General features: G+C 50.5%; 1 protein-coding gene across 2 annotated transcripts; it reads right to left on the reverse strand.

Moving 5' to 3' along the window:
* Positions 1-487: 487 nt before the first annotated feature.
* LOC147272918 (kalirin-like) lies at positions 488-27,848 on the reverse strand. Of its 2 annotated transcripts, none has more exons than XM_086202708.1 (57): positions 27,719-27,848; positions 25,375-25,449; positions 25,184-25,298; positions 24,913-25,105; positions 23,994-24,217; positions 23,595-23,916; positions 23,386-23,508; positions 23,119-23,310; positions 22,901-23,032; positions 22,695-22,829; positions 22,531-22,623; positions 22,305-22,427; positions 22,092-22,208; positions 21,840-21,914; positions 21,646-21,768; positions 21,480-21,532; positions 21,195-21,342; positions 20,922-21,118; positions 20,753-20,850; positions 19,511-19,674; positions 19,270-19,389; positions 19,101-19,180; positions 18,827-18,965; positions 18,588-18,722; positions 18,338-18,500; positions 18,153-18,268; positions 17,952-18,074; positions 17,682-17,864; positions 17,482-17,606; positions 17,343-17,409; positions 16,464-16,573; positions 16,288-16,357; positions 16,117-16,206; positions 15,820-15,912; positions 15,630-15,741; positions 15,093-15,283; positions 14,779-14,880; positions 14,543-14,697; positions 14,328-14,430; positions 10,700-10,861; positions 10,415-10,610; positions 8,519-8,575; positions 8,327-8,430; positions 8,117-8,248; positions 7,923-8,036; positions 7,660-7,730; positions 7,517-7,583; positions 6,287-6,390; positions 6,147-6,216; positions 5,903-5,989; positions 4,778-4,870; positions 4,634-4,684; positions 4,066-4,143; positions 3,754-3,939; positions 3,459-3,630; positions 3,223-3,368; positions 488-3,149 (listed from the first exon to the last, which is right to left on the reverse strand). In XM_086202708.1, the coding sequence occupies exons 1-57, from the start codon at positions 27,768-27,770 to the stop codon at positions 2,964-2,966; spliced, it is 7,107 nt and encodes a 2,368-aa protein (XP_086058834.1). In that variant the 5' UTR covers positions 27,771-27,848; the 3' UTR covers positions 488-2,963. The 2 variants fall into 2 exon arrangements, with proteins under 2 accessions (XP_086058834.1, XP_086058833.1); XM_086202707.1 differs by having other exon boundaries at positions 7,660-7,733.

Consider the following 27,848-nt stretch of genomic DNA (forward strand, 5'->3'; position numbering starts at 1 on the left):
CGCCATGAGGGATCTTCCGTCTGCGCTGGGAAACGCCCACAGACGCCACACATTTATATTCTGTCTCACAACAATCATGAATCAAAACTCAACTTCATATCTCATCGAAAAACACAACACAAACGTTTGTGTGTCTGAATCGACGACAACAACGGAGCGTTTGTCTGTGGAGGCGGGAGGACGCGAGACCTTTACACTCGTCTATCTCCGACTGATTGAACGAGTTTACAGCCGCTGTTATCAGGTCGACACCAAGATGGAAGATGCCTCCACCTCCTTTATCAGCCAGACAAAGTTCTGCGCTGGAGCGTCACAAGCACCCGCTTCCTTAGTGAGTTATTGACTAAAACCACATTCGACAGACCCGCCGACCCCATCAGCCTCCGAGGCCTGTCGTGGACCTGCCGACTCACCCAGACGCGTGCGCACGGCGACCTCTGCTGCTCGCGTGTCTGCTCAACAGAAGAAACAAGATGCAGAGTTTGGATGAAAAATGACGTTTATTACAAACAAGGACAGAGAGCTGTTAGCTGTTGTTGTTTCGTACAAAGAACACCGTTTGATTGGTTAGTTGAGTCTGCCCATGGCAACAAGGCGGTCTCAAACAGCACCCAACGCCCTCGCAGGCGCAATGCTGTCCAGGACACTTCCTCCCTCGTGCACTACGTCCTCACATTAGTGTGCCATGTCCGCCCTTCAACCCTCCCTCAAGCGCACCCTGCTGGACATTCCACAGTGCGCTGTTGTAAACAAACCCTCAGGAGAGCGCTGCTCCCACCGTGGAGTGTCCAAGCGTGTCCACGGCTCCAGAGCGCTCCTGTCCTCTATAGGGCACCGTCATGAGTCACACAAGACACTCCCACACCGCTGTGCACTCCAGTCCACCCTGTGCTCCTCATAGTGCGCTAACGACGCCCCCAACCCCTTCTGAAAGGGTCCATCATCACGCCGCCCCCTCTGTCGTGCACTAGACTCCGCCCTGGACTCCCGCTGGTGCACTCAGAGCCTTTCACCTTTTTGACGGTGACCTGTGGAAGCCTCCCTGGACTTCCTGTGAAGGGAACAAGTGTGTTCTTCTTGTCACCTGTTGCAACGGCGTCTTCACGATGTGTCCTGGGACACACCAGGTGTTGGTGAGAGGTCAGATGGTGGGTGTGGCTAAAACACAGTCCCTACTTATTACCTTAGTTTTTTTCATGACCTTTTAATGACTTGAGGGTCCATGTTTGTAGTCTTTTTCTTCTGTATGATAGAGTTGCATCATGTGATGACGACATACTCAGGAAGTGTTTAAACACAAAAACAGCATCGTATCCTGACACACGTTCTCATGCAGGATGTTGTCGCATCTTAGCGGGTTTTTGACACACAACATCGTAGGATGGAGCATTGAGGCTCCGCCCTCGTTTGCTACGTAGCTCCCTGCTCCTCGATAGTGCACTACTTCCTCTCCTCCACCCTCTGTAGTGCACTTGTCAGCCTGTGTAGCTCCTTAAGGACCGGGGTGTTGTCTGAGAATGGCACCAGAGACACAGAGAGGTAGAGAGATGGGTGGAGGCTAGAGAGATGGGTGGAGGCTAGAGAGAGAGGAAGGTGGAGGGTAGAGAGATGGGTGGAGGCTAGAGAGAGATTAAGGTGGAGGCTAGAGAGATGGGTGGAGGCTAGAGAGAGAGGTGGGTAGAGGCTAGAGAGATGGGTGGAGGCTAGAGAGAGAGGTGGGTGGAGGCTAGAGAGATCGGTGGAGGCTAGAGAGAGAGGCGGGTGTAGGGAGAGAAGTGGGAGATGGACAGACAGGTGTGGGTGGGTGGAGAGCAGTCGGAGGTCTCGTCTATATACAGAAACAGGAAATGCATATTCAGAATATCAAACTAACCAGAGCTGCATCAAGGACACCGCCATAGTGGCACCGCCACTGGTTACTATGGTAACAGTGGTGGTGAGGAGGATGGTGGAGTTAAAGGGAGGAGGGGGGTGGCAGCTCTGGTTTGCTATAAAGACGCCAAAAAACAAACGGTGTCATGGCCACTACAACTAGTCGTCATGGCAATGCTACACCGGGAAACCACCTAAGTGTTGGTGAGAGCACACGCACGCACACACAGACACGGGCCAGTGCCACACACACGCACACACACACACACGCACACACACACACACACACACATACACTCGTTCACACATGCATATGACAAGTATTTTCTACTTTGAGGTGAAAAACTTCATCTTCATCAGTATTGATATGTGTGTGTGTGTGTGTGTGTGTGTGTGTGTGTGTCTTCAGTCAGTCTATACACACTATTAACATGACACAGGGGGCTAAGCACCACCCATCTTCTCTCGTTGCTAGGCAACAGCAGTTCCTGGAGTCCCGGCCTGGCAGCGGCCCAACAGAAAAGCAATTGTGATGTCATCAGTGATGTTTTCGCTTTGGGCAGTAAACTGGAGACCAACGTGACGGTGGCGCCAGATTGGACGGGATGAGGAGGCATGTTCAAGCACCAGGAAGGAGGGAGGAGCCTAACAGAACCTGCTGCTGGGTCTGTGTGTGTGTGTGTGTGTGTGTGTGTGTGTGTGTGTGTGTGTGTATGTGTGCATATGCCATCAAGGCCAAGAGCATGTTGGAGTTTATATACATAATCATGTTTCCATGACAACAAGCAAGTAACTAGATTCCCTCCAGGCCTGTTGAATGAATTCTGATAATGACCAGAAGGTGGCGCCGGCTTCTGTTAAAGATGAGGTCATTGGAGGCCTGACTTCCTGTCGCTGATCCGATCAGAACTCCATTCAGAAAACCATTGTTTTCTTCGTATGTTGATGATGTCATGACCCAGACACCCTGGTGGAGGTGGTCCACTCAAGCGGTCCTGACGACAGCGAAAGACAACAAGTTCACCAACATTCGCAGGGATTTCCCATCATGCTCTTGGTTGTGGTAGCGTGCACTGATGTCAGCATGTGTGTCAGTGTGTGTTGAGCACGCTGCGTGGAACCCAGCCTTCAGCCGCCGGTGAATCCGTGTTGGCCGGCCGGTATACCAGACTCTGGCCCTGCTGGTTGGACGCCAGAATCTGAACCTTCTCGCCTCTGAAGACAGAAATCTCGTCCTCGCGCACCGCCACAAAGTCCTGCAGCACCAGCACCAGCTCCTGAGGGTCAAAGGTCACATGGTTGGCAGAGTTGAGCAGAGGGGACAATGAAACACAAAAAGGTGAGTCAGACCTGGTCCTCCTGCTCGCTGTCAGCCTGCGGCTGAGGGGCATGGCCATTAGGTGTGGGAGGGGCTGAAGTGGGCCGTCCAGATGACAGAGGGCGGCTGACCGCGATGCCGCCCTCCTTCCTCTGGTACTCGATGGGAGACTGGAGGGCTGAGGAGAGACGGTCAGACGAGATTGACAGCTACAGCAGGAGATCTAAGGATGTCTCAAGGAGATCTTTTGGGATCAGTTGGTCCTCACCAGACAGGAAGTTGTTCTGTGCGTCCAGCAGGGCAGCAATGTTCTCCACCCACGTGGTCTTGATGCCGGCGGAGGACGCCTGCAGCGTGAAGCGCTCGGCCGAGCCGCGGGACCACAACACAAACTTACAGGGGTCACCGTCCAAGCTGTCCTGCATCGCCAAGTAACTCACCTGAGGACACAAGATTCCCGTGAGACCTTCAGGCGAGACCAGTCTGACCATTATAACCAGTCCAACCAGGCTAGATCGTCTGACAAATCTGAACCAGCACAAGCCCCAGTGAATCAGTCTGACCTTGATGCTGTTCTTGAACTGGTATCCAGGGTTGGACGATCCCTTACGCAGCAGCTCGCTGAAGATGATGATCTGCTCGAAGAGGAAGACGCGGCGTTCTTTACTTCGAGACAGAACGCCACCGTCCTGTTCCCACACGCAGAATGTCTCCTGCTGCAGCAGCTTCCCCTGAGACGTCAGCTTCCCCTGAGGTACAGAGACGGACGGGCAGAGGGACGGAGGACAGGGACAGGGTACGGAGACAACACGTGTGGGTATTGCAGTATTCTGAGCCTTGTGGGTAATGCACTGATGATGACATCACCGGTGTACCTCATATCCTTGCAGGCGTCCCAGGTTCATCATGTCATTGCAGCGCTTCGGAACCTGTGACATCAACTCCACTGCTTTCTACACACACACACACACACACACACACACGCAGAGACACACACACAGACACACACACACACACGCAGAGACACACACAGACACACATGCACGCACACACGCAGAGACACACACACGCAGAGACACACACACACAGACACACACGCAGAGACACACACACGCAGACACACACACATGCACACACACGCAGACACACACACAGACACACACGCAGAGACACACACACGCACAGACACACACATGCACACACACGCAGAGACACACACACGCAGAGACACACACACGCAGAGACACACACACATGCACACACACACGCACAGACACACAGACAGACACACAGACAGACACACACGCAGAGACACACAGACAGACAAGCACAGACAGACACACGCACGCGCGCAGAGACACACACAGGCAGACACACACAAGCTCAGAGTCAAGAGCATGTTAGCCAGAGTGAGGCAGCAGCCTGTCCCAGTGGCGTCCTCACCTCCACCTCCTCACAGTCCAGCCCCGCCTTGGACGTGTACTTGAGGAAATCCTGACACAGAGAAACACGCTGTCAGACATTCACATGTCAGGACCTCTCAGTGACCCGTCATCCTACATGTCATGTGGTCATGTGACCTGTCACCTTGAGCAGCAGCTGGTACTTGGTGATTCTCTGGACAGGTTTGATGAGGTAATCACTGATGGACATCCTACAGCTGATCTCATGCTGGATCTCCTGTGCTCGTACACACACACACACACACACACACACACACACACACACACACACACACACACACACACACACACACACAAACTCAAGTTTAATTCCAACACTCTCCCAGATTTGTTTTCTCCACCAACTGAATGTCCTGCTAGAACTGCTTGCTAGCAGGGATTTAGGCTAATTTTGGGGCTCCGGTATAAACGGAGCTCCCACCAACGATCGGATCAAACGTCTTTATTTAGTTCAAATGAGACCCAGGTGAGTTAAAACGAGAGCCAGGTGAGTAAAACGAGACCCAGGTGAGTTAAAACGAGACCCAGGTGAATTCAAATGAAAAACAGGTGAGTTAAAATGAGACCCAGGTGAGTTAAAATGAGATCCAGGTGAGTTCAAATGAGACCCAGGTGAGTTCAAATGAGACCCAGGTGAGTTACAATGATACCCAGGTGAGTTCAAATGAGACCCAGGTGAGTTACAATGAGACCCAGGTGAGTTACAATGAGACCCAGGTGAGTTACAATGAGACCCAGGTGAATTCAAAAGAGAAACAGGTGAGTTCAAATGAGACCCAGGTGAGTTCAAATGAGACCCAGGTGAGTTACAATGATACCCAGGTGAGTTACTATGAGACCCAGGTGAGTTACAATGAGACCCAGGTGAGTTACAATGAGACCCAGGTGAATTCAAATGAGAAACAGGTGAGTTCAAATGAGACCCAGGTGAGTTACAATGAGACCCAGGTGAGTTCAAATGAGACCCAGGTGAGTTCAAATGAGACCCAGGTGAGTTACAATGAGACCCAGGTGAGTTACAATGAGACCCAGGTGAGTTACAATGAGACCCAGGTGAGTGAGACTGCCTGGATAAACTATCAGTACACAGGTACACAGTACACGTAAAACAAGAACATGGTACATGTTTTATTTGAATTAACCCTTATTTAACCAGATGAGCATCACGAAGATCAAAACCTCGTTCCAAGAGGGATCTGGTCAGTATAAAGTACAAATACACGTCACCGCCCAGGGGACGTCCACAAACCTCAAAGAAGGTCTCGTACTCGATGACGATGAACTCTGACCTCGGCTTGTTCTGGCAGTAGACCACGTACATGTGGAGACGACGTTCCTGAATGCGCGCGCGCACGCACACACACACACACACACACACACACACACACACACACACACACTCAGATTAATTACTTTTGCAGCAGCACTGTGAATGATTGGCAGCCGCTATTCCTGATGCTGTCACCATGGTGACAGAGACAAACCCAACTCACATGTCTGATGAAGAGGTCGGCCAGGAGGTCATGATTCTGGATGCATCGCTCCAACTCCACCAGGAAGAAGCTGCAACACAAACTCAGTGAGTGTGTGTGTTGGTGTGTGTGCTGGTATGTGTGTGTTTTAACGGACTCACTCCCGGTGCCAGTCATAGATCTGCTGGATGTTGCCAAACACGATCTTATCTTTTCCCCTCATGTCCTCCGGGATCCCTCGGACCTCCAACCTGGACATGAAGCCCTGACCCACACACACACACACACACACACACACACACACACACACATTTTACAGAACGGGTCGATGGAGAAATCTTAAAATCCTCCAAAATTCCCTTCAGCTATCAGTCCAACAAATTTCCATCCATGCTAAGCAGCACTCACTCCGACCGAACTATGGCCCTACAAGATTTGGGTCATTCAGGTCAAGGTTAAGGCGAACTAGCAGGAAGAACGCTAATGCTAATTTTGGACTTTTTGGATGCAAGAGGAGTGACCCCTCACCCGCACCATGACTATGCTAATTAGCATTAGCATGCTATTGCTAATTGTGCATTTGTTTTTAGATGTTGAACTCCAGAGGAATGACCTTTCACTCTGACCATTACAATGAAAGCGTTAATTAGAATAAGCTTAGCATTAGCATATGGTCAATGCTAATTGTGTTCTTTTTTGACTTCGGACGCCAGAGGAAGACCTCTCACAATGAGCAAGCTCATAGCATTAGCTTAGTATTTGCATGCTGACGGGGATCTCAGCATTCACATTGCAGTAAGTTCAGGTGTCGCCATATTCTCGTGTTACTATGATAATTATTAGTATTAATGCCATTATTGTGACTTGTGTTGGTATTATTGTTGTTATTATTGCTGGTATTAGTATTATTTTTCTCCACCGTTAGGGCTCGGGTTTGCAAACTACTTTACATTTGAAGAATGCTGGGTAGAATTTTTAACGAGAGTTCCTCGATTTGTCATGATTCAGCCACTGATCTGCTAAATTCTTGCATTCAATGTGTTCAAAAATATTTGGCCGGCAGTGACGGCGCTGACACCCCACTGGCGTCTGCAGTTGTCAACCTAGCTAGCACTTCATCGTAGATGTCATTCGTTAATTTAGAAAACTAACTCCGAGCTTCCCACACGCTAAGGAAGTAAGCATGTGCCAGATGTTGCAACACTCCTTTTAGGGTCTCAAGCTTTGAGCCGATGTGAATTCCCTCCATCAGGTGACGATTCTGTACTCCAGCACCCTTCAAGCTACAGTGAATTGCTAGCCTTTGGTAGCAAGTGGCATTCCTAGACAAGCTTCCAGCCTATTCAGATGATCACCAATCGTATCCTTCATGAAACAGTTTCCAGTCTCACCTCTGTAATCACGCCCAGGTCCTTCACATAGTCCTTCTCTGATTGGACCATCTCATTCACCACAAACCTGCACATAGAAGAAGGAAGTAAATGTGAGCTTGGCACTCCTGATGTTTGTATTTCTTGAACTGTGCTCGTCTCACATGCGTCCTCGCAGAGCTTTGTTCCGCTGTTCAGTGTCCGACTCATTGGAGCCCTGATCCGAGTCCAAAGCCTGCTGAGGTGAGGACAGTCTGAGACAAGAGGCACAGAAATACCTGCCCGAACATTTGGAATGTAGTCACATTGGTGTCTTTGCGAAGTATTGAGGCTCACTGGCTACGAGGTCTCAGTTAGCTCATTGGTTAGCATTAGGATATTTAGCAAATCACCGCTGGGTAGCTAGCCCATAGAGAACCATCTTTACCTCGGGGTTGTTGGGGTCTTTAATGATCTGCATGGGAGGGGGTAAAGGGTTCTGGCTTTCTTCCTCTGGCTCCTCCTCTCCACCACTTTGTCCCGCCTCCTCCTTCCTCACCTTCTGGAAAATCAGACACAGAAAACTGTCTGTTGTGACTTTTATGTGTGTGTCTGTTTGTCTGTCTGTTGATGTGTTTGTACCGCTGTTGAGTTGCCAGTAGGGGGTGTGGTCAGATCCTGTCTGTTGTCCCGCCTCCTGGTTCTGACGGGAGGTTTCTTCTGTCCATCAGCTTTTCCTTGACTCAGCCTCCGAACAGGACTGGTCAACCAGCGCTGCGGCAAAACAAACACACTAAATCTCCTGCGCCAGCTGACGTTCTCATGTTATTGGAACAGCTAATCCCTCACTACCTTCAGCGTGTTCCCTGTCCCAGAGCTGCTGCGCTTTGGTCCTGGCGAGCCAGCAGCTCCACCTGGCGCTCCCCCCACACCATACACTGTCGGAGAGACTGCACCTGAGGGAGGAAAACAAGGCCCAGTCAACCAAGTCACCGTGAGTGGAGTGTCATATGAAGAGTCACTGATTTGTGACTGTTGTCTCACTTTGGGTGGTTGTTTGTGGGTGGAGCCCTGAGCCCTCCAAGACAAATATGGCGCCATCTGCAGACACACAAAGATACTGAACATGACCACAAATTCACATTTAAACAGGAAACCAAAACATAAACGCAAGTGGAACCATGGCGAGAACAAAAAGTTGTCAAGTTAAAAAGGAAGATCCGATTACATCATGTAACTCCGCCCTCTGGGCTATCAACCACTCCTTCGATATGAAAACAAACAGATATGCGGTTTGAGGAATGAATGCTTACTGGCTGCTTTATCATGCTAGCATTTGCTTGTGTTACGTGACAAAGTTCCCAATAAAATGACAATAGCACAGCTAAGTGGTGTGCTATGCTAACACAGCATTCACCAGCCTCAAAATGAAGCTGCTATCAACATTACATGCAGCACAAGCCTTCATTTTAGCCGGCTCAGCTCAGTTTTCAGCCCTTCAAGCAAAAGCACATACTGACAGTATTTTGAAATTTTTTTCAGTTGTTGTGGTCAACGGAACTGAAGTTTGTCTGGTTTGTCTACTACATCGAACTGCCTCACAGTGGCGCCACCTCTCCACCCTCTCATACTCTCTCTTGTTGGACTGGATGCCACGAGTACTCACGATTACTTCTTGGGGAACAAAGTGGTACGGCTCGACTCACTGGTTAGCGTGCTAAACTAAGCAGCTTCGACGTATTTCTTCACTTTCTGTTGATAACATGACTTCAGTTTTTAAGGAAAACTACTGCTTAAATCAGCTACGTTTGTCTGATACAAATGCAACAACATAAGCAAAAAGATCATTTTAAAATTGAAACAAAAAATAGTGTGTTTACACGTAAACACAACAATGTTCCACTCTTCTAATAAGACTGATTCAAGGACCCCTGAGGTTCTCTCGACCCTGCAGCCGTGTGTGTGTGTGTGTGTGTGTGTGTGTTTGTCGAGCGATAAAGAAAACCAGAGTATCCTGTTTCCAACATTGTTGCTGCCTCCCAAATCCACCTATCACCCATTAACCGACCAACAACACTTGCTCTCTCACACCAAACGCACCTCGCTCGCTCTCTTCCACGGCCCCAATCCATCCCCACAGAGCAGAACAATCCCAGCATGCACCTCTGCCCCGCCGCATGTTGCGACATCAACCTGTTCAAAAAGAAACTGAGTGTCTGGAGTCACCCCACACGCTGCTGACTGGAATGCCATAGGAGGCAGCAGAAGGACAAACCCAGGAGGCCGGGTTCTCAGGTTAAGGGGTGTGGCCTGTGAAGACTCGAATGTCTCATGCTCAATTACTTTTCCTGAAGAAATAGAAATCAGCCAAACTAAAATAAATATTCAAAAATACAAAACTGGTTTGACAAAAACCATGGTTGCTGCAAAGAAAATATATAAAAATCAGTCACATTTAAAATAAATTAAATCAAATTTGAATTAAAAAAAATTGAAAAATTAAACAATAACTATAATTGAATTAAAAAATAGAGCAAAATAACGCATCTTTAAACAAAATAACACACACACGTGGACAAGAAATTGGAGAAGTTGATGATAATGACACGCAGGGACATTTGACTGGTTACATCTGTGGTATTCAAGGACTTCTGGGGAGCCACGGTCACCTGGTGTTGAATAGTGATTGCATGGAGTGTCTTACATCTGCACATTCAATGTGAATGGAAACTCGTGTCAAACAGAGCAGTTAAAGACGTGTCCTCATGAGTGTGAACTGTCTCTCACCAGAAAATTCAACTACATATTAATATTTCATGGTCAGCTCCAGGATGACACAGCACACAATGAGAAGAATGGGTTTGCTCGTAAACATGGAGTTCTGTTGGCTTGAGTCCTTATGCCACTTGACCCTGTCCCTCTACTGGACCAGGCACTCACCGCGGCCAGCGCCTGAGGAGGAGTTGGACGTGCTAGAGGAGGAGGTGGTAGTGGTGGAGGAGTTGCAGGAGGACGACATGGTAGTGCAGGTGGACAAAGTGCCAGAGGAGGTTGTGGACGTTGGGACAAGCCCATCCATGTCAGCTGCACTGTGGGAGTGTGACAGACAGAGGGCGCTCATCGGCAGCAGCCCCTCCTGGAAGGACAAGGAGATGTTTAGTTTGTCCCTTGGATTACCCTTTACATGTAGACACATGATCTGAATGCGTGATGGGTGGTTGTTACCTGTTGAGGTGTTTGATCTGTGGTTCGGACAAGACACCACCCTGGTCGTTCGACTGAGCGCTCCACCAACTCCACCGTCTGACCGCAGCGGACACTGACCTCACCTGGCGTGCTCGATGAAACATCCAACAAGACCACCACTAGCTCACAGCCACCGGACAGCTGGACAGACAGACGGAGATGGTCAGAACCCTGCCAAGAATTACGTGCCAAGACAGACAAGCAGATACATGACACATCCCAGCCCCCTGATTGGCAGAGTACGGCAAAGACTTTGGAAAAGTTGGTACCTTGACAGCAACTCCAGCTGGAGACACAAGGAGGATGACAGCTCTAGTCCAAGTCGAAACCAACTTCAAACATCTCAGGTCAACAGCGCCATTGTCGGCAACATCGTTGCCCGCTTCATCCCTCATATCTTCTCCAGCCTAATCCCCTACATCGCCGCAAACATCATCGCCAGCCTCATCCCAATCATCACTGCCAACATTGTTGCCAACCTCATCCTCAACATGGTCACCAAAATTGTCACCAACATCATCGTCAAAATCATCATGAAAATTGTCCCAAACATCGTCACTGACAACATCCCCAACATAGCCTCAACACTGTCCCCTATATTGTACTCAACATCGTCCCCACCATTGTCACATCATCAGCAACATCGTTCAAATTGTCTCCTACTTCCCACCCAACATCATTTTCAACATCACCCCGCCATAGTCCCCAACATCGTCCCAAACTCCAAAACATCGTCCCCAACATTGTCTCTAAACTCCAAAACACCGTCCCCAACATCGTCCCCAACTCCAAAACATCGTCCCCAACATTGTCTCTAAACTCCAAAACACCGTCCCCAACATCGTCCCAAACTCCAAAACATCGTCCCCAACATTGTCTCCAAACTCCAAAACAGCGTCCCCAACATCGTCCCAAACTCCAAAACATCGTCCCCAACATTGTCTCTAACCTCCAAAACACTGTCCCCAACATCGCCCCAAACTCCAAAACATCGTCCCCAACATTGTCTCCAAACTCCAAAACAGCGTCCCCAACATCTTCCCAAACATCACCCCCCATAGTCCCCAGCATTACAATACTGTCGCCAACATTGTCCCTAACATCATTGCTAACATTGTCGCCAAAATCGCCCCCATTGTCCCCAACATCATCCCAAACGTCCTCCCAATTGTCCCCTACATATTACTCAATATCGTCACCAACATTGTCACATCGTCACTGTCGCCAACATCATCTCAAACATCATCGCCACTTTGTCCCCTACACTGACGTCAACATCGTCCCCCTTGTTCCAACATCATCCCCCACATCATCCAACAAATCCTCCCCATTGTGCCCTACATCACAGTCAACATTGTCGCCAACGTTGTCATAATACCGTCCCCCAACATTGTCCCCAACAGCGTCCTAAATGCCCCAACATCGTCCTAAATGCCCCAACATCGTCCACACCATCATCCCCACCATAGTCCCCAACAGCGTCCTAAATGCCCCAACATCGTCCTAAATGCCCCAACATCGTCCACACCATCATCCCCACCATAGTCCCCAACATCGCCCCAACATTGTCACAAACATCGTCCACACCATCATTCCCACCATCGTCCCCAACATCGTCCTAAATGCCCCAACATCGTCCACACCATCATCCCCACCATAGTCCCCAACATCGTTCTAAATGCCCCAACATCGTCCACACCATCATCCCCACCATAGTCCCCAACATTGTCCTAAATGCCCCAACATCGTCCACACCATCATCCCCACCATAGTCCCCAACATTGTCCTAAATGCCCCAACAGTGTCCTAAATGCCCCAACATCGTCCACACCATCATCCCCACCATTGTCCCCAACATCGTTCTAAATGCCCCAACATCGTCCACACCATCATCCCCACCATAGTCCCCAACATTGTCCTAAATGCCCCAACATCGTCCACACCATCATCCCCACCATAGTCCCCAACATCGCCCCAACATTGTCACAAATATCATCCACACCATCATTCCCACCATAGTCCCCAACATTGTCCTAAATGCCCCAACATCGTCCACACCATCATCCCCACCATAGTCCCCAACATTGTCCTAAATGCCCCAACAGTGTCCTAAATGCCCCAACATCGTCCACACCATCATCCCCACCATAGTCCCCAACATCGTTCTAAATGCCCCAACATCGTCCACACCATCATCCCCACCATAGTCCCCAACATTGTCCTAAATGCCCCAACATCGTCCACACCATCATCCCCACCATAGTCCCCAACATTGTTCTAAATGCCCCAACAGCGTCCTAAATGCCCCAACATCGTCCACACCATCATCCCCACCATAGTCCCAAACATCGTCCTAAATGCCCCAACATCATCCACACCATCATCCCCACCATAGTCCCCAACATTGTCCTAAATGCCCCAACATCGTCCTAAATGCCCCAACATCGTCCACACCATCATCCCCACCATAGTCCCCAACATCATCCTAAATGCCCCAACATCGTCCACACCATCATCCCCACCATAGTCCCCAACATTGTCCTAAATGCCCCAACATTGTCCTAAATGCCCCAACATCGTCCTAAATGCCCCAACATCGTCCACACCATCATCCCCACCATAGTCCCCAACATTGTCCTAAATGCCCCAACATCGTCCACACCATCATCCCCACCATAGTCCCCAACATTGTCCTAAATGCCCCAACATCGTCCACACCATCATCCCCACCATAGTCCCCAACATTGTCCTAAATGCCCCAACATCGTCCACACCATCATCCCCACCATAGTCCCCAACATTGTCCTAAATGCCCCAACATTGTCCTAAATGCCCCAACATCGTCCTAAATGCCCCAACATCGTCCACACCATCATCCCCACCATAGTCCCCAACATTGTCCTAAATGCCCCAACATCGTCCTAAATGCCCCAACATCGTCCACACCATCATCCCCACCATAGTCCCCAACATCGCCCCAACATTGTCACAAACATTGTCGCCAACATCCCTCTGCCATCGTCTTTCTGGTCCTCAGATGGCTGTGGATTTTTTTCTTTTAAATTTGTCCTTACTTTCTTGTAAAAAGCAGACATTCTTTCCTTGGTAATCAATGATTAATTTCCGAAAGTCTCGATTATTCTGTGCATGAAATGTTACATGAACGGCTCGCCACTGTAGATGATGTCGTCAGGTGGTTTCCTCTGTGAGCAAATCATCAGCCTGAAATTCCCTTGTTGCTTTAAAACGTCCGTTCCCTTTAAGAAGAACTTGTTCTGTTCCGAGCTTCAGATCGCTAGAGGGTAGTGGTTTGACTGGTCAGAGGTCATGGCCATGATTCCCCCAGCCTTCTAACATCAAGTAAATCAAAGCAAACATACCTCAGATGCGGGGAGAAGTTCTAGAAGAACTGGACAGAGAGAGAGAAAGGAAACTCCCTGACACTGAAGACACACACACACACCCGCCAGCTGCAGTGGTGGTGAGGTCATCAGACACTCACACACACACACACACACACTCTGTGGCTGACTGTCTCTATGTGTCTACATTTGTGTGTGTGTGTGTGTGTGTGTGTGTGTGTGTGTTTTTCGTGTGTATGTGTTACCTTGTCACTGTCAGCTGTGTTCTGCGATGTTCTTGAGGCAATGGAGACAGTGTCAGGTTGACTGCTGGCATCCCCCAGGCTGTCAGCGTCCTCGCTTGTCTCCCTGACGACAGAAAGAGAGCATCTGGTTTTCATCCCGCCCAGCCAGGATGAGGAGACTCATGGAGTAAACATGTTTGCTGAGCTGGACAGGTCACATGATGTTCACAGCTGACCTGCGAGTGATGCTGCGCTGGCGTCCCAGAGTGGGATTGGGCGTCTTTGGGAGGGGGATGGGCTCCCTCAGCGCCCCCCGAAGGTGACCCCGCCTTTCTTGGATCACCTGGCGAATGCTGCGAACCCACTCCTGCTTCAGCTCCAACGACACCGCCTGCAGAGATTGGTGGCCACATGTCTTGCAGGCTTACTAGATGGATAACGCTAACAGAAAGAGCCGCTCTGAGATTCTCACCTTCAGGACAGTTTTGTTGTCAGAGGTCGGTGTTCTTCCAACCCACAGAGCGAATTTACAAGGGTCGCCCTCGATGTGCTCGGTAATGCCCAGCTCTGATGTCTGAGACAGACAGAGAAGCTACTGAGGCAGGGGTAACGTGTCCCTCTTGACCCACCTGTCCTCATAAATCAACAAACCCCCTTTAGCCCACATGTCTCCATAATCCCATGTGTCCAAATAACCTATGTGCACCTGCTTGTCCCCATGACCCCACATGCCCCATAAACCCACCACCCGACAACTCTGCGTGGACTCAAAGGTGTGGGCTTTACCCTCAGGCGACTCTTGTACAGGTACTTGGTTCTTCCAGACGAGTCTTTCATTTCTTTACTGAAGATGAGTGACAGCTCAAACAGGAAGAGGTGCCGGTCTCGCCCCTTCCTGATCAGCGACTTCGGCTCCCAAACTAGAAATGAGTCCTGCAGCAGGAGCTCACCTTGCACCTCCAGACCCTCCTCCAGACCTGGTGGTGACATCACAACGATGTCACATTAGAGACATGTGCAGCCTTATGAAAGCAGGAGGCTTCTCTGATCAGGACCTGCTGGTTGCTCTGGATCCAGACTCACACCTAAAGGAGACTGTGCCTTCCAGGTTCTCTTCACTTCAACTTTACTAGGAACTCAGAGATCACATTGTGGTGCATCAGGATGGTCTTTGGTCAGCATGAGGACTGGAGTTGCCAATAAGGTTGCGGTTTTCACCAGAAGACGTCTCCAACAGGTGACAACAAACCAGCCATGTGTACATGTATGGATGTGTGTGTGTGTGTGTGTCCGTGCGTGTTCCAGTTAGCACTGTTGTTTTACCTTCTAGCATGCTAACATGCATAGCATCATTAGCTCTCTTGGGGACACTCAGCATGACGTCCAGGCCCTCCTTGATCTCACCTTTACCTTCCTCACAGCACGCCAACAACTCCTACACAAACACGCCAGACTGTCACCTCCAGAAAAACAGCTAAAAAGCAAAGAAGCAAGCAAATGAGCGAGTGCGTACTTTGAGCAGCAGCTGGTACTTGGTGATCCTCTGGACAGGTTTGATGAGAGCGGAGGAGATGGAGTTGGCAAGTCCATGTCTCCGCTGGACTTCCTGCAAACACCACACTATACGTTACATGTTGACAAAATTGACTGATTGAATACTTGGAGCCCAAACACCAGAACAAAACAACGTCGTCATGGTTGACAGGGACACGCGACTAGAGCCAATGATGTCATGACCACATGTCTGCTGTCTTCCAGAAGCTTCAAGTGTGTCATCAGTGAAGAATGTTAATGAAGGTGGCTCCAGGACCTCAAAGAATCCGCCACTGTGCTGCTGGATCAGTAAACTGGAGTCAGGCTTGTTCCGGCAGTACGTCACATACATGTGGAACTTGTCCGCCTGCCAGGAAGAACAAACACGTTTACCGATGGCTTCCGGTCATGCCAGAACATTTCATAAAGAATACTGGTGGTTAGTTACCCAGGTGACGAAACAGTGACCCACATCTTCAGGAAGCTGCTCATAGTTCTCCAACTCCTTCAGGAAAATACTATGGAACACCAAGTAGAACAGTAAAACAGAAAATAGAATGTAGTTAGAGCATGAAGGAACAGGAAGTGTCCAGGACATGTCCTGCAAAGGGTTATTTACTGTACCTGTTGTGGAACTCATAGATGTCCTGGATGTTTCCAAATACAACATCGTCCTTGTTGGTCAGACCTGGAGGAACATCTTCAGCACCGCTTGTCATCTCCCACAGGTACGTCTGCACCAAGCGACATGATCAGGAAGTGCTAATTGCTACAATGCACGCTGTCGTGCTCACATGCTAACTGTCCGGTTGTGTGTGTCCCTACGACCTCTATACCTCTAGAGCCACGGTCACTGTCCTGCAGCAGCACACCACAGTGTCACTGAAGAGAATTTGCAATTGGTATCATCTGTTCAATTTTTAATCCACGTGTTTGTGGTTTCGTGGCCAGATTATTAAAGTGTGTGTGGTGCCAGAGAGACAATAAAAACATGATGTGTTTAATTTAAGGTGGCTTGATTGACTGACACAGACGAGCATGACCTCATATTTCTGTTGTCCGCAGCCTGAATGAGCGCGCTGTTGCTCTTGCACACTCCTGTCCGATCAACACGGAGAGCGGCTGCTGTCACCGCCCAGCATAGAGGGTTTAACCCGAGGGGGTTTGCTATGAAGCCGCCCTGTGATGACAAGGAGCTGCCTGGGTCACGATGCAGGAGTTTTGGGCCCCCTTGTGGCCACAAGGTCCTAAGCAGCTGCTTAATTTACAGGGAGGGCTGGCTCTGAAAGGAGGTCTTGTACTAATATGAATAGCTCTACACTCCTGTCGAGAGCCTCCCCCAGCCCTTAAGAATTTCCTTCAGGAACCCCGCCCAATTCCTCTACAACTTCCCCTGGCTCTGTAGAACCCACCTGGCACCAACAATACGAAAACAATTCAAACTGGAGAACCCTAGTGTTCTGTTGGGGGTTTTAGGTGGCATGGTGTGATGATAGGTCATACCTCTATACACTCCTGCAGGTCACGGACGTAGACTCTCTCCGTCTGAAGCAGCTCAGCCATTATGTACCTGCCGACATGCATGTTCGTGAAGCGTCTATTAATTAACATCATGGCCGAAGTTCGAACCGGTGCTACTCACTCTTTCTTGCGGGCAGAGCGTCTCTTCTCATCGCTGACCTGGTGGCTGGGGTCTGACAGGTTCACTTCAGGATCTGAGTCCGACAGGCTGTTGGGGATCAGTTCCAGCTCCAAGTCCTTGTTGTCCTGACGGTGACAAAACACCATGAGCTCATTTGCTGATTTCTGCACCCTCGTGCTCATTGAGACTGGGGCTGCTACCTGTGAGCAGCCTCCCAGTGCTGTCTCCAGCAGGTGGCGATATTGTCCCATCCTGACTGTGAAGTCCCGGTACCGTTTATCCACCGTGGAGACACAGCGCCTGAGCTCCACGCGATGGGCATGGCCTTTGGCCAGCATGCTCTCAGCCAGCTGGATCAGCAGGTGGACTTTCTCCTGGGTGTGCTGAGACAGGAAGTAGGACACAAAAACACCTGCTGCTTACAAGTTCCTAGTGGCGCAGCGTCCTGAGACTGATTGGTAAAAACTCACCTTGGCTGAAACGCAAAACTCCCGATGCTTGTTCAGCAACTCCTGCGTCTCTGCCAGCGTTGCTCCTGGCGACGTGTGTGTGGTCAAGTAGTGGTCACCTGACTGTTGCAGCCAATCAAGAGCCTGCAGAAGGAGGACACGAAAGGACATTAATCCACAGAAGACATGTTACACACAGCTGGAGCAGTGGTGGTGCTCTACCTGCTGGGTGTGGCTCTGGAACATCAGGTACTGCTGACACTGGTCCAGCCGCCGCTTCTTCAGCGTCCAGAAGTGAAGAACTCTGTTTTCTCTCTGCAGCAGCTCACTGAGGATTCCTGCACAACACGCCAACACTTAGTCATACACCTCTATCACAGTCGGGCTCTACGTCTGATCTCTCTCACCTTTGACCTGCTGCTCCGGGACCCTGGAGTGGCCAGTAACCTCGGAGACGCCTGCCACCCCAGGTATGGTAACGCTGTGTCCTGAGATGTTTGCCATTGTGACGCTGTTGCGGTGGATGTACTTGAGGAAAACTTCTGCATTTCGACGGGCCAGAGTGCAGGCCTGTCACCATGGAAACAAAATAATCTTATTGGGATCAGGGATGCAAACAGTATGTCAGACATGGAGGCAAGTCTCTGGGCATCTAACCTTGAGGAACGCCTCCTTCTGCTCCATGTGTTTGCTGATGAGTGGCAGCAGCTGCTCCGGCTGGCGGTCTCCACCCCCACACCAGTCCTCCTCCCTCCGGTACTCCTGTTCCAGACTCTCCAGCACACCACATACCTGAGAGACAGATGTGAAGAGGGACAGACAGGTATGTAGACAGATGGGTAGAGGAACAGACAGGTATGTAGACAGATGGGTAGAGGGACAGGTGGATGTGGTACCTGCTGGGATGTCCTATAGAAGGCAGCAGAGGCGTTGACCAGTTTGAGACGGTCCTCGATCCGCAGCATCAGTGTTTGCCAGTGTAGCGCAACCGTCTGAGCACATGACCTCACCGCATCAGGGTCATAATGACCTGACCTGAAGGGAGGGGTCAGAGGTGAAACCACTCATCTTGTTAGCCTACCTGAGAGGTACTGACTAGCTAACATGTTATTTTAGAGATGTCTCGTGACCTAAACAGCTAGCTAGCCTCTCTCACAAGCCGTAACCAACCTGACCAGAAGCTCCGCCCGCTGCTGCAGCGCCAGAGCCACCTGATGTGTCCGCTGGAGGGAGTCAGCATGGAGGAGAGCCTAACACACAAACACACATGCACACACACACACGCGTCAGCGCTCTGACCATGTGACTCTCTGTCATGATCAAGGTAAACAAGTCTTACCTCAATGGCCTGCTGGAGGCGCTCATGTTCCCGCTGCAACTGCTCCGCCTCACACAGGCAGCTGGAGTTCAACATGCAGGACGCCAACATGACCTCACCATCGGAGATCCAACCCAGCACCTGATGGAGACACACATGAAGACACGCACAGGTACAGAGAGCAAGTGTGTGTGCGCGCGCGTGTGTGTGTGTGTGTGTGTGTGTGTGTGTGTGTGTGTGTGTGTGTGTGTGTGTGTGTTACCTGGGTCACCTGACTCTGTAGGTGCCTGAGCTGCAGGTTCTGTTCCAGGTGTGTGTGTGTGTGATCTGCGATCTGCTGCAGTTCCTTCTGTTTGTCCTGCAGGAGACGCTGCAGCTCCTCCACCTGAGATGAAAGACCACCGTCCATCTCCGACAGCTCAATACCTGACAGACACACACACACACACACACACACACATACACACACACACACACACACATATGTGCACACACATTGATGCATGCATGCACACACACACATAAACGCTCATGAACACCCAATCACATGCAAATACACACACGCATGAACACACATGCGCATGTAGGCACACGCATGCACACACACACATATGAACACCCAATCACATGCCAAAACACACATATACATGCAGGAACACACATTCACACACGCACACATACATGCACACACATAGTGTGCACACATGTTCGCATGCAGGCACACACACACAAACACACACACACGAGCACACATCATATTACCTATTACTGCAATCATGAGGAAAAATGTGTGTGTGCGTATGTGTGTGTCTATTGCAAATTCTATTCCCTGGTTTCCATGGGGACCTGCCCAGTGCTTCAGTGTGCAGTTTCCATGGCAACCCATCCCTCCCCTCCCCCTCTCCTCAGACGCTCTCTGCCCCCCATATCATCAGTGTTACTGAGCCACCGTCCTCTGAAGCAGCGACTCCACCAGCTCTTCTGTTCTAGTTTGTTCTATCAGTTTGTCAGTAGAAGTTCACAGTTGTTCCCTCCCTTGAGAACCCCATCTAGAACCTTCTCTAATCTTCTAGAACCTCAGTCTCGTCCCCCAGAATCCACCTGTCGTCTTCTAAAGCCTCTCACGTCGTCTGTCATATGTCAGCTGTCACGTTACCTCTCCCGTGTCATGTGTAATCTGTCAGCTGCCATGTGTCAGCTGTCACGTTACCTCTCCCGTGTCATGTGTAATCTGTCAGCTGCCATGTGTCAGCTGTCACGTTACCTCTCCCGTGTCATGTGTCATCTGTCAGCTGCCATGTGTCAGCTGTCACGTTACCTCTCCCGTGTCATGTGTCATCTGTCAGCTGCCATGTGTCAGCTGTCACGTTACCTCTCCCGTGTCATCTGTCAGCAGTCATGTTACCTCTCCCATGTCATCTGTCAGCTGTCACGTTACCTCTCCCGTGTCATCTGTCAGCTGTCATGTTACCTCTCCCATGTCATGTGTCAGCTTTCAGCTCACCTGTCGCCTGGACCTCTGTGATGTACTGCTGCAGGTCGTGACCTTGCTGGATGACCTCATATATCATGTTGTTCATGGCAAGTCGTCGCTCCATGTGCCTGAGAACCAAGTCCGTCAATCAAAGCCTGTCTTTTGGTTTGATGATGTCATCACAATAAGTGGGGCTTACCTATGGATGCGCTGCTGCGCTAGCGTTAGCACCTCTGGGTTAGCCTCCAACAGCCGGGACTGGCCCAAGGCTAGCTTGTCAGGGGCTACCTTGTCCTGGCTGGCGTCGGCTAACTGTGGCGACACTAACTTCTCAGCAGAGAAGTCCTGCGACTGCTTCTGGAGATCCTGCTTCCAGGCGTCCATCTCCCCAGTTACCTAGGAAACACTTGTTAGAAACAAACAGCAGAGCGATGTTTACGACACAGAACTACTGACAGGGCCTGACGCGCACCTCCAACATGCACTGCTGCAGGATGCGCAGCTGCAGATAAACATCCAGCCGGATCTTCCTCTGATGGAACAGTTCCTCCAGTTGCACGTGGGACTCTTCCAGCTGCTGCAGCACCGACTCCACATGGACCACTGAGCTGCCTTGAGGCCTAAACAAACACACCGCCACAGGTCTCTAATCAATCAAACGCACCTGGCCAAGGATCCACCCTCGTGGGTAAAACAAACACACCCACATGGAAGGTCATAAACAACCCGATCGAACACACCCAGACTCTCGGAATACCTGAGTTGCAGGATAAGGTCCTCTCCTTCCCGGATGACACTCATTGCAGCTTCCTGAGGGTTGGGTTAGATGCAGGGTTAGTGCGAGGGTTAGAGGTCAGAGGTTTAGTGATGGTTAGACTGTTATGACTGTGTTACTGAGGTCACAGGTCAGAGGTAGCAGGTACCTGTGTGTTGGCCTGCTGCTGCTGTTGCTGGCTGATGAGCGTCTGGAGAGCATCCACTGTGTCAGGACACACACACACATCCGAGGACAGCTGCTTCTGGAGGCCCTCCATCCACGCTGCCAGCTGGGGAGAGGGCGGAGTTAGTGTATGTGTGTGTGTGTGTGTGTGTGTGTGTGTGTGTATTGTAGTTTTACCTCCTTCGTGTGTGTGTAGAAGGACACAGCCAAGTCCAGGAGGAGTTTTCTCTGTTCAACCCTCTGAATGAAGGCCTGTACACGTGCACACACATACACACACGTACACACATGTGCACACATGCACGCACACACACACATGCACACACACACACACACACACACACATAAGCACAGATGTGTTCATGCTGTTCAAGGAATTCCTTCTTGTTTTCAAATTAAACGTTTTCCTTCCTTCTTCAGGTGAGTTACCTGCATGCGGAGCTCGAGGTCGCGGGCTGCCTGGTAAATCTCCGCCTCCTCGCACTCCCCAGACTGAGCCAGCTGGTCAGCAGCCTCTAGAAGCTTCTCTGCGTTTGTGTACGTGTTCTGAATTCATGCGACATATCACAAAAATGCAGATTTCATCGTTTAAATGTTGTCAAAGTAATGAGTCAGTTTACTGAGGAGGAAGTGAGGAGTTACCTGGGCGACCTGCTGGAAGTCATCATGGCGTTTCTGCAGCGCTCGCGCTCGATGAAGAGACTTCCCTACACCGCTGTGCTTGTTCAAGAAGACCTCACCATGCTGCTCCACCCAGTCCAACACCTGAGTGACAGACAGACAGACAGGTGGAGGGAGTCAACTGTGTGTAACTGACCGGGTGGAGACTGGGACATGCTGGACAGAGGCGTGACTCAGCGTGTCTGACCTGTCTGACGTCCTGCTGAAACACACACAGCTGCAGGCGCTGGTGGAGGCGGAGCTTCCTGTGCTGCCATGCCCCCTCCACCTCATGCTGACCCTGCAGGGAGATCATTGCGGATGAGCCTACCTGTGTGCTGCGCTGTGAAATGGGAGAGGAAGTGTCTGTACCTGCATGACTTGGTGCAGAACTCCCATGATGCTGTGCGTTGCAGCAGTGAAGTCTGGTTTGGCCACCGAATTATCAGAGCCGGTCTCTGGACAACGCTGCAGGACGTCCAATAAGGCTTTACCACTCTCACTGACCTGGAGACAGAGACAGACAGTCTGTAAGTCAGTCAGTCAGACAGGTGGTGAGTCAGTCGGACAGGTGGTACCTGTGTGTAGTTAGAGGAGATCTCCTCATTCAACTCCTGATGTTTTTTGACCGCAGCTTCCAGCTCTGCTGTTGCCGATGGCAACGAACCCTCAGAGCACACCTGAACCCAGCCCTCCACTCTTAGCAGGAACTGGACAAGCAAACAGACAGGTAGAGGGACAGACAGGTTGGTGTATCATTCACTGATTATTGGCATGCTGTGGGTGCAGCAATCACCTGCTCTGCCCCCTGGTGGAAGCCAGTTGCCATGGCAAGGGTGTTGCTGCGCTCCTCGAGTGCCATCGTCAGGGACTTCCACTCTTCTTGTAACCGTGACGACACCATTGTGATACGCTCCGCCCCATAGTGACCTGCCTCAGCCAGCCGCGCTGCCACGGTAACCACACTGTCTACATTCACACTGCCATTCTGCACAAACAGACAGCGTGATGTTATCAGGGTTCAAACAGCTGTGACAGCTGACACGTGACATCACATACTGACCATGCAGTTGGCGGTGAAATGCTGGTGTTGCGCTTGAAGGTCGATGGCGTGCTGGTGGTTCTGACCCACTTCGGCCAGACTCTGAAGGAACAGGTCCTTACTGTGGGCGATCCACTCAGACATCTGAGGCGAGAGAGCAGGTGGGTTTGCCATGTTAGCACCTCAACCAGACAAAAGCAACACCCCCACTGGTGTGTGGTGTCACTCACCTTAGTGGCGTCCTGCTCGAACAGGTGCAGCTGCAGCGCCTGGTCCAAGTGGAGCTTCCTGTCACTCCAGCTCTGCAGCAGGTGGCCACGTGCTACCTGCAGACGGTCCAGCAGGGATGAGACCCTTGGCACCACGCTCTGGAAGTCAGCCCCGCCCGAAAGCCAACTGCCATGGCCACCACTGACCCCGCCCTCCGTGGGGGCGTCACTGTGGGAGGGACCCAGGCGCATGCGCTGGAGCAGGCTCCTCCCCTCTCGATCAAGGGTGTCGACTGGTGCCGTGGCGATGCTATTACGGAGACGACCGTGTTCCTCCAGAAGTCTGATAGGAAAAGAGGCAGTGCTCGTCAATAACCAATAATTATCAGCCAATAATCATCAACCATGGTAGCTCCTCACTTGCGGGCCTCATCCACATCCTGGGGCTCCGGTACCCGGTTAAGACCAGCCTCCAGTTGCTCCAGCTGGGCCAGCAACTGTGAGGCGGCGCCGGAGAACTCCTCCAGACCCAGACGCAGCTCGGTCCACTCCACGTGGTCATACTCCAACGAACCTCCAAGGTCAGAGGTCAACTGGGAGGGGTCCACCACCCGGGACAGACCCTCCACCGACACAAGGCTGGTCTGAACACAGTTTTTCATTGTACTTCAGTTAGTAGTACCAGAGAAGGTGGACTTCAGGTAGTGATACAGCCATGAGCAATTGTTACATTCCAGTACTAGTGGTAAAACTACACAACTTTTTTTGAGAAGTAATTATAAAACTTCAGGTAGAGCTATTTATCCTAGCTCACAAAAAAGTGCTAGTCCACTTTATGTGGTGTCGTAGGTTACTTCAGTTTGCTCTGAACAACAGTCGTATTCTTGGCCTCCCACAATGACAGTCAGACGTCACAGTCCCTCTTCAGTTAGCAGCAGAGCTATTTGTTGTACTATGTGTGGTAGCATTTTAGCAGCTGCCCTTAGCAACTCTCTATCAGCAATTAGCATTCCTTGCGTTCCTGTAGCTTCAGCAGCAGTCGAGCTTTCATTATGAGGAGAGTATTTCATGATTGAGCTACCTCAGTTAAATAATACTAATGTTTTTTGGCAGCATCAGTGGTGTTGTGTTTCACTTGGCAAGAGTAGTACTTTAGTTGGCAGTAATAATAGTGTTTCAGCTTTCAGTAGTAGTACTTTTTTCTGCCATAATTTGAGTGTTGTAAGTAGCAATAGTAAAAGTATTTCAGTTAGTGATTGTAGCACTTTAGTTCGCAGCAGAACATGTGTTTTAGTTTTGGGTATCAGTGTTTTATCGAGTACAAGTCCTGCAGCGGCACCTCAAAGCTGAGCTTGGCGCTGCCCAGGTTGGTCTTGTGTTTCTGCCAGAAGGTGTCGGGTTTGATGAGCAGCGCCGTATGGATGTGGGAGGAAAACGACTCCTGTAGTGTCCTCAGCACGGGCTTCACACTGTCCCACTTACTGCCACGCATGTCCACCACCACAGTGAAGCCGCGGGCACGAACGTCCTCGCTGGGACACAGACACATGGGTTAATACGGCTGTGCTGACAGACAGGAAGGAGGGGAGACAAAGACAGGTGGATTGTACCTTGGTACGGTCGACAGGTAGGTGACCAATCGGCTGAGATCTTCCTGCTTTATTCGGTCATGATTGGTCCTTGCAGGAAAAGTCAAGATTGGTCCACCTCGTTTGTCGCGTCCACCTGGACAACAAAGTTGGTCAAGAAAGGACCAAAGAGGACAAGGGTAGGCTTGGCGTTTAGCAAGTAGGTGACTTACCTGAGACAAAAGCCACCTTCTCTCTGAGGACCGTCAGGACATCGGCTGCCCGAACACTCTCAGCTTTCCCAGACCCTGAGACAGACAGAGATACATCCTTTAGCTTGGATACATCCTGGTATTCCAGGGTTTAAGGGGTTGGTCGTGATGGTGCTGCTCTCTTCCAGTCCTCATGTATGGCTGTTAATGATAGTTTAGCTAGCTTAGCTTAGCTGTTAGCTTGGAATATTAGCATGAATACCGCAACAGCAGAACCAAATTTGGACACAATTAGGAATGTTTGGTTTGTGTCAGTCGAGCTAGTTGGTTAACTGTATTAAAGTGCCTGTGGGTGGCGCTATTTCCTGTTTTATAATCCTATTTTCCTTTCTGGACCAGGGGCAGACGGTTGAGTTGGCTTGGGATCTGGTGACCAGCTCTAGCAAGTTAGCATGCTAGCTTCAGCATCTATTTCAGCAACACAACAAATGTCTTTGACATTTTTCTGAAGATTTAGGTGATAATTTGAGTGAAATTTCAAACTAAAAACACCTACAGCTCATTAGCTAACAGTTATCTCCCTGCAGTATAGAAGCCCCACCCCCTCCGTCAAAATGAACCAATCAGCCATCAGACAGAGTGTGTGACAAAGTTTCAGTTAAGGGCTGACTCCTGCACATCAGTTGTGTTGCAGGCCAACAGACAGGTATCCTGTGAGCAGGATCCTCAAGCCCAGTGGGAGGACACTAATCTAACACACACACACACACACACACACACACACACACACACACACACACACACACACACACACACATACTGATGATATTAGCAGCTTGAGCATCAGCAACAATCCTCTGAGGAAGGATGGACAAGGTACTCTATTGTGAGCGTCTTGGAGGTGCCTCCTCTTGATTTGTCTCCTCTAAGCTGATGGTGGAGACCCAGTTGGACTGGTGCTACAGGTGCTGCCTCCTGCTGGATCTGGACTCATTACTTGTAGCAGGGATTGGCAGGATCTACCGGTCTTTAACCAGTTTGAGGACACAAACCGTGTCAGGACTGTGAGGTTGGTCACCAGAGTTTCTGAGGCTGGTCTGGAATGAGTCCGGAGGGTGATTGGCAGGATCTCTGGACTCTGGTGTGAGACACTGATCCACACAGAGGCGAGTCCCAGCCTAAACCCATCGAGTCCTGACACGCGTGTGGAGGACGTCTGACGTGGTTCACCAGAGGCAGACTCTTGATCAGGAGTCTGACTGATCTGAGAGCAGCTGTCAGTCACATAGTTAGCTGTCAATCACCCCACAGTCTCACACACACACACACAGTGAGTCAGTGTGCAGCCTAAAAAAGCAGCACGTGAAAGCCGTCAAGAGAAACTTGCCGTCAGTCTGTCAGGACCCGTCACGCCGATTCCACAACCCGCCCTCGCCTCCACGCCATGTCACACGCCCACAACATGACCATGGCCAAGCCCACGGGACGTGGGACTCCTGATTGTAACCCATCCACCCCCCCACCCCCCGATCTGTTTCACCTAACTTGGCTTGCTCCACCCCCTGCAGTTTGCTCCACCCCTGCATTGTGCTCCACCCCTCAGCCTGTTCCACCCCTTTGTCATGTGCTTCGTAAGTGTCCATGTGTTCCTGCGGACAGACGACCTCACGCAGGTGAACATTCAGGCGGATGTCAGTCACGGGCCGGTGCCTCTGTGCCAGTGAGTGATGTCACACACTGACCAGCTGGATATCACCACTGGTTACCAATCCATGACACTGGACAATCACATGACCTGACACTTCCAGATGCTCCTTGCATGAGTGATGCTAGTTAGCTGGCTCGCTAGCAGCCTGGAGAGATGCATTATGGGACGGTACAAACATCTATCACGCCTATTTGGATTCTTAAAAATGATAAAATAAAATAAAATAGAATGAAATCAAACGACATCAAGTAAACAAACAAACAAACAAACAAACAAGTGCAACAGAACAGAGAAGAAAACTGTGATGAAATTCTAAAGAAATCATGGAGTGGAATGAAAAATAAATCACGTTCAAAGTGGAATCAAGGTCTGTGCGCGCGCCCGTGCGTGATGATGCAGCATTTACTCCCCAACTTGTTTTAATTGGCACCTGCCGGCCAATCAGCGAGCAGCATCTTGACTGGCTGTAAATACTAATAACTGGACACGTGACCATGGATTCACACCATCTATAACGTCTACAGGGCGCGCGCACACGCACACGCATTCCCGAGTCAATGGGCGGATGTGGACGCATCATGGCGACAGCAGCGAACACACGCACACACGCGCGCACGCACGCAAACACACACACTCATACGCGCGCACACTCCCTACCTGCCGTCGCCAGGCCGTCCGGGCCCGCTTCTCCTCCATCCCCCGAATTCATCCTCCTCCTCCTCTTCCTCGCTCCTCGGTGATGTTCCCGGCCTCCTCCCGCTCCTCCTCCCCCTGCTATCCGTCCATC

Source organism: Aulostomus chinensis, chromosome 1 (genome assembly GCF_037954235.1).
Source record: "Aulostomus chinensis isolate RoL2024-O1b breed Wild chromosome 1, RoL_Achi_v1.0, whole genome shotgun sequence".
Lineage (NCBI taxonomy): Eukaryota > Metazoa > Chordata > Actinopteri > Syngnathiformes > Aulostomidae > Aulostomus > Aulostomus chinensis.

Bases quoted from the DNA above. Each gene is read 5' to 3' on its own strand.
- LOC147272918 (XM_086202707.1), bottom strand. From the start codon at position 27,770: ATGAATTCGGGGGATGGAGGAGAAGCGGGCCCGGACGGCCTGGCGACG. The intron at 16,574-17,342 runs GTATGACCTATC...CGCTTGGTGCAG, and splicing joins ACCTGCAGGAGTGTATAGAG to ACGTACCTGTGGGAGATGAC. The intron at 10,862-14,327 runs GTAACACATACA...CTGTCTGTCCAG, and splicing joins ACACAGCTGACAGTGACAAG to CTGTCCGGTGGCTGTGAGCT.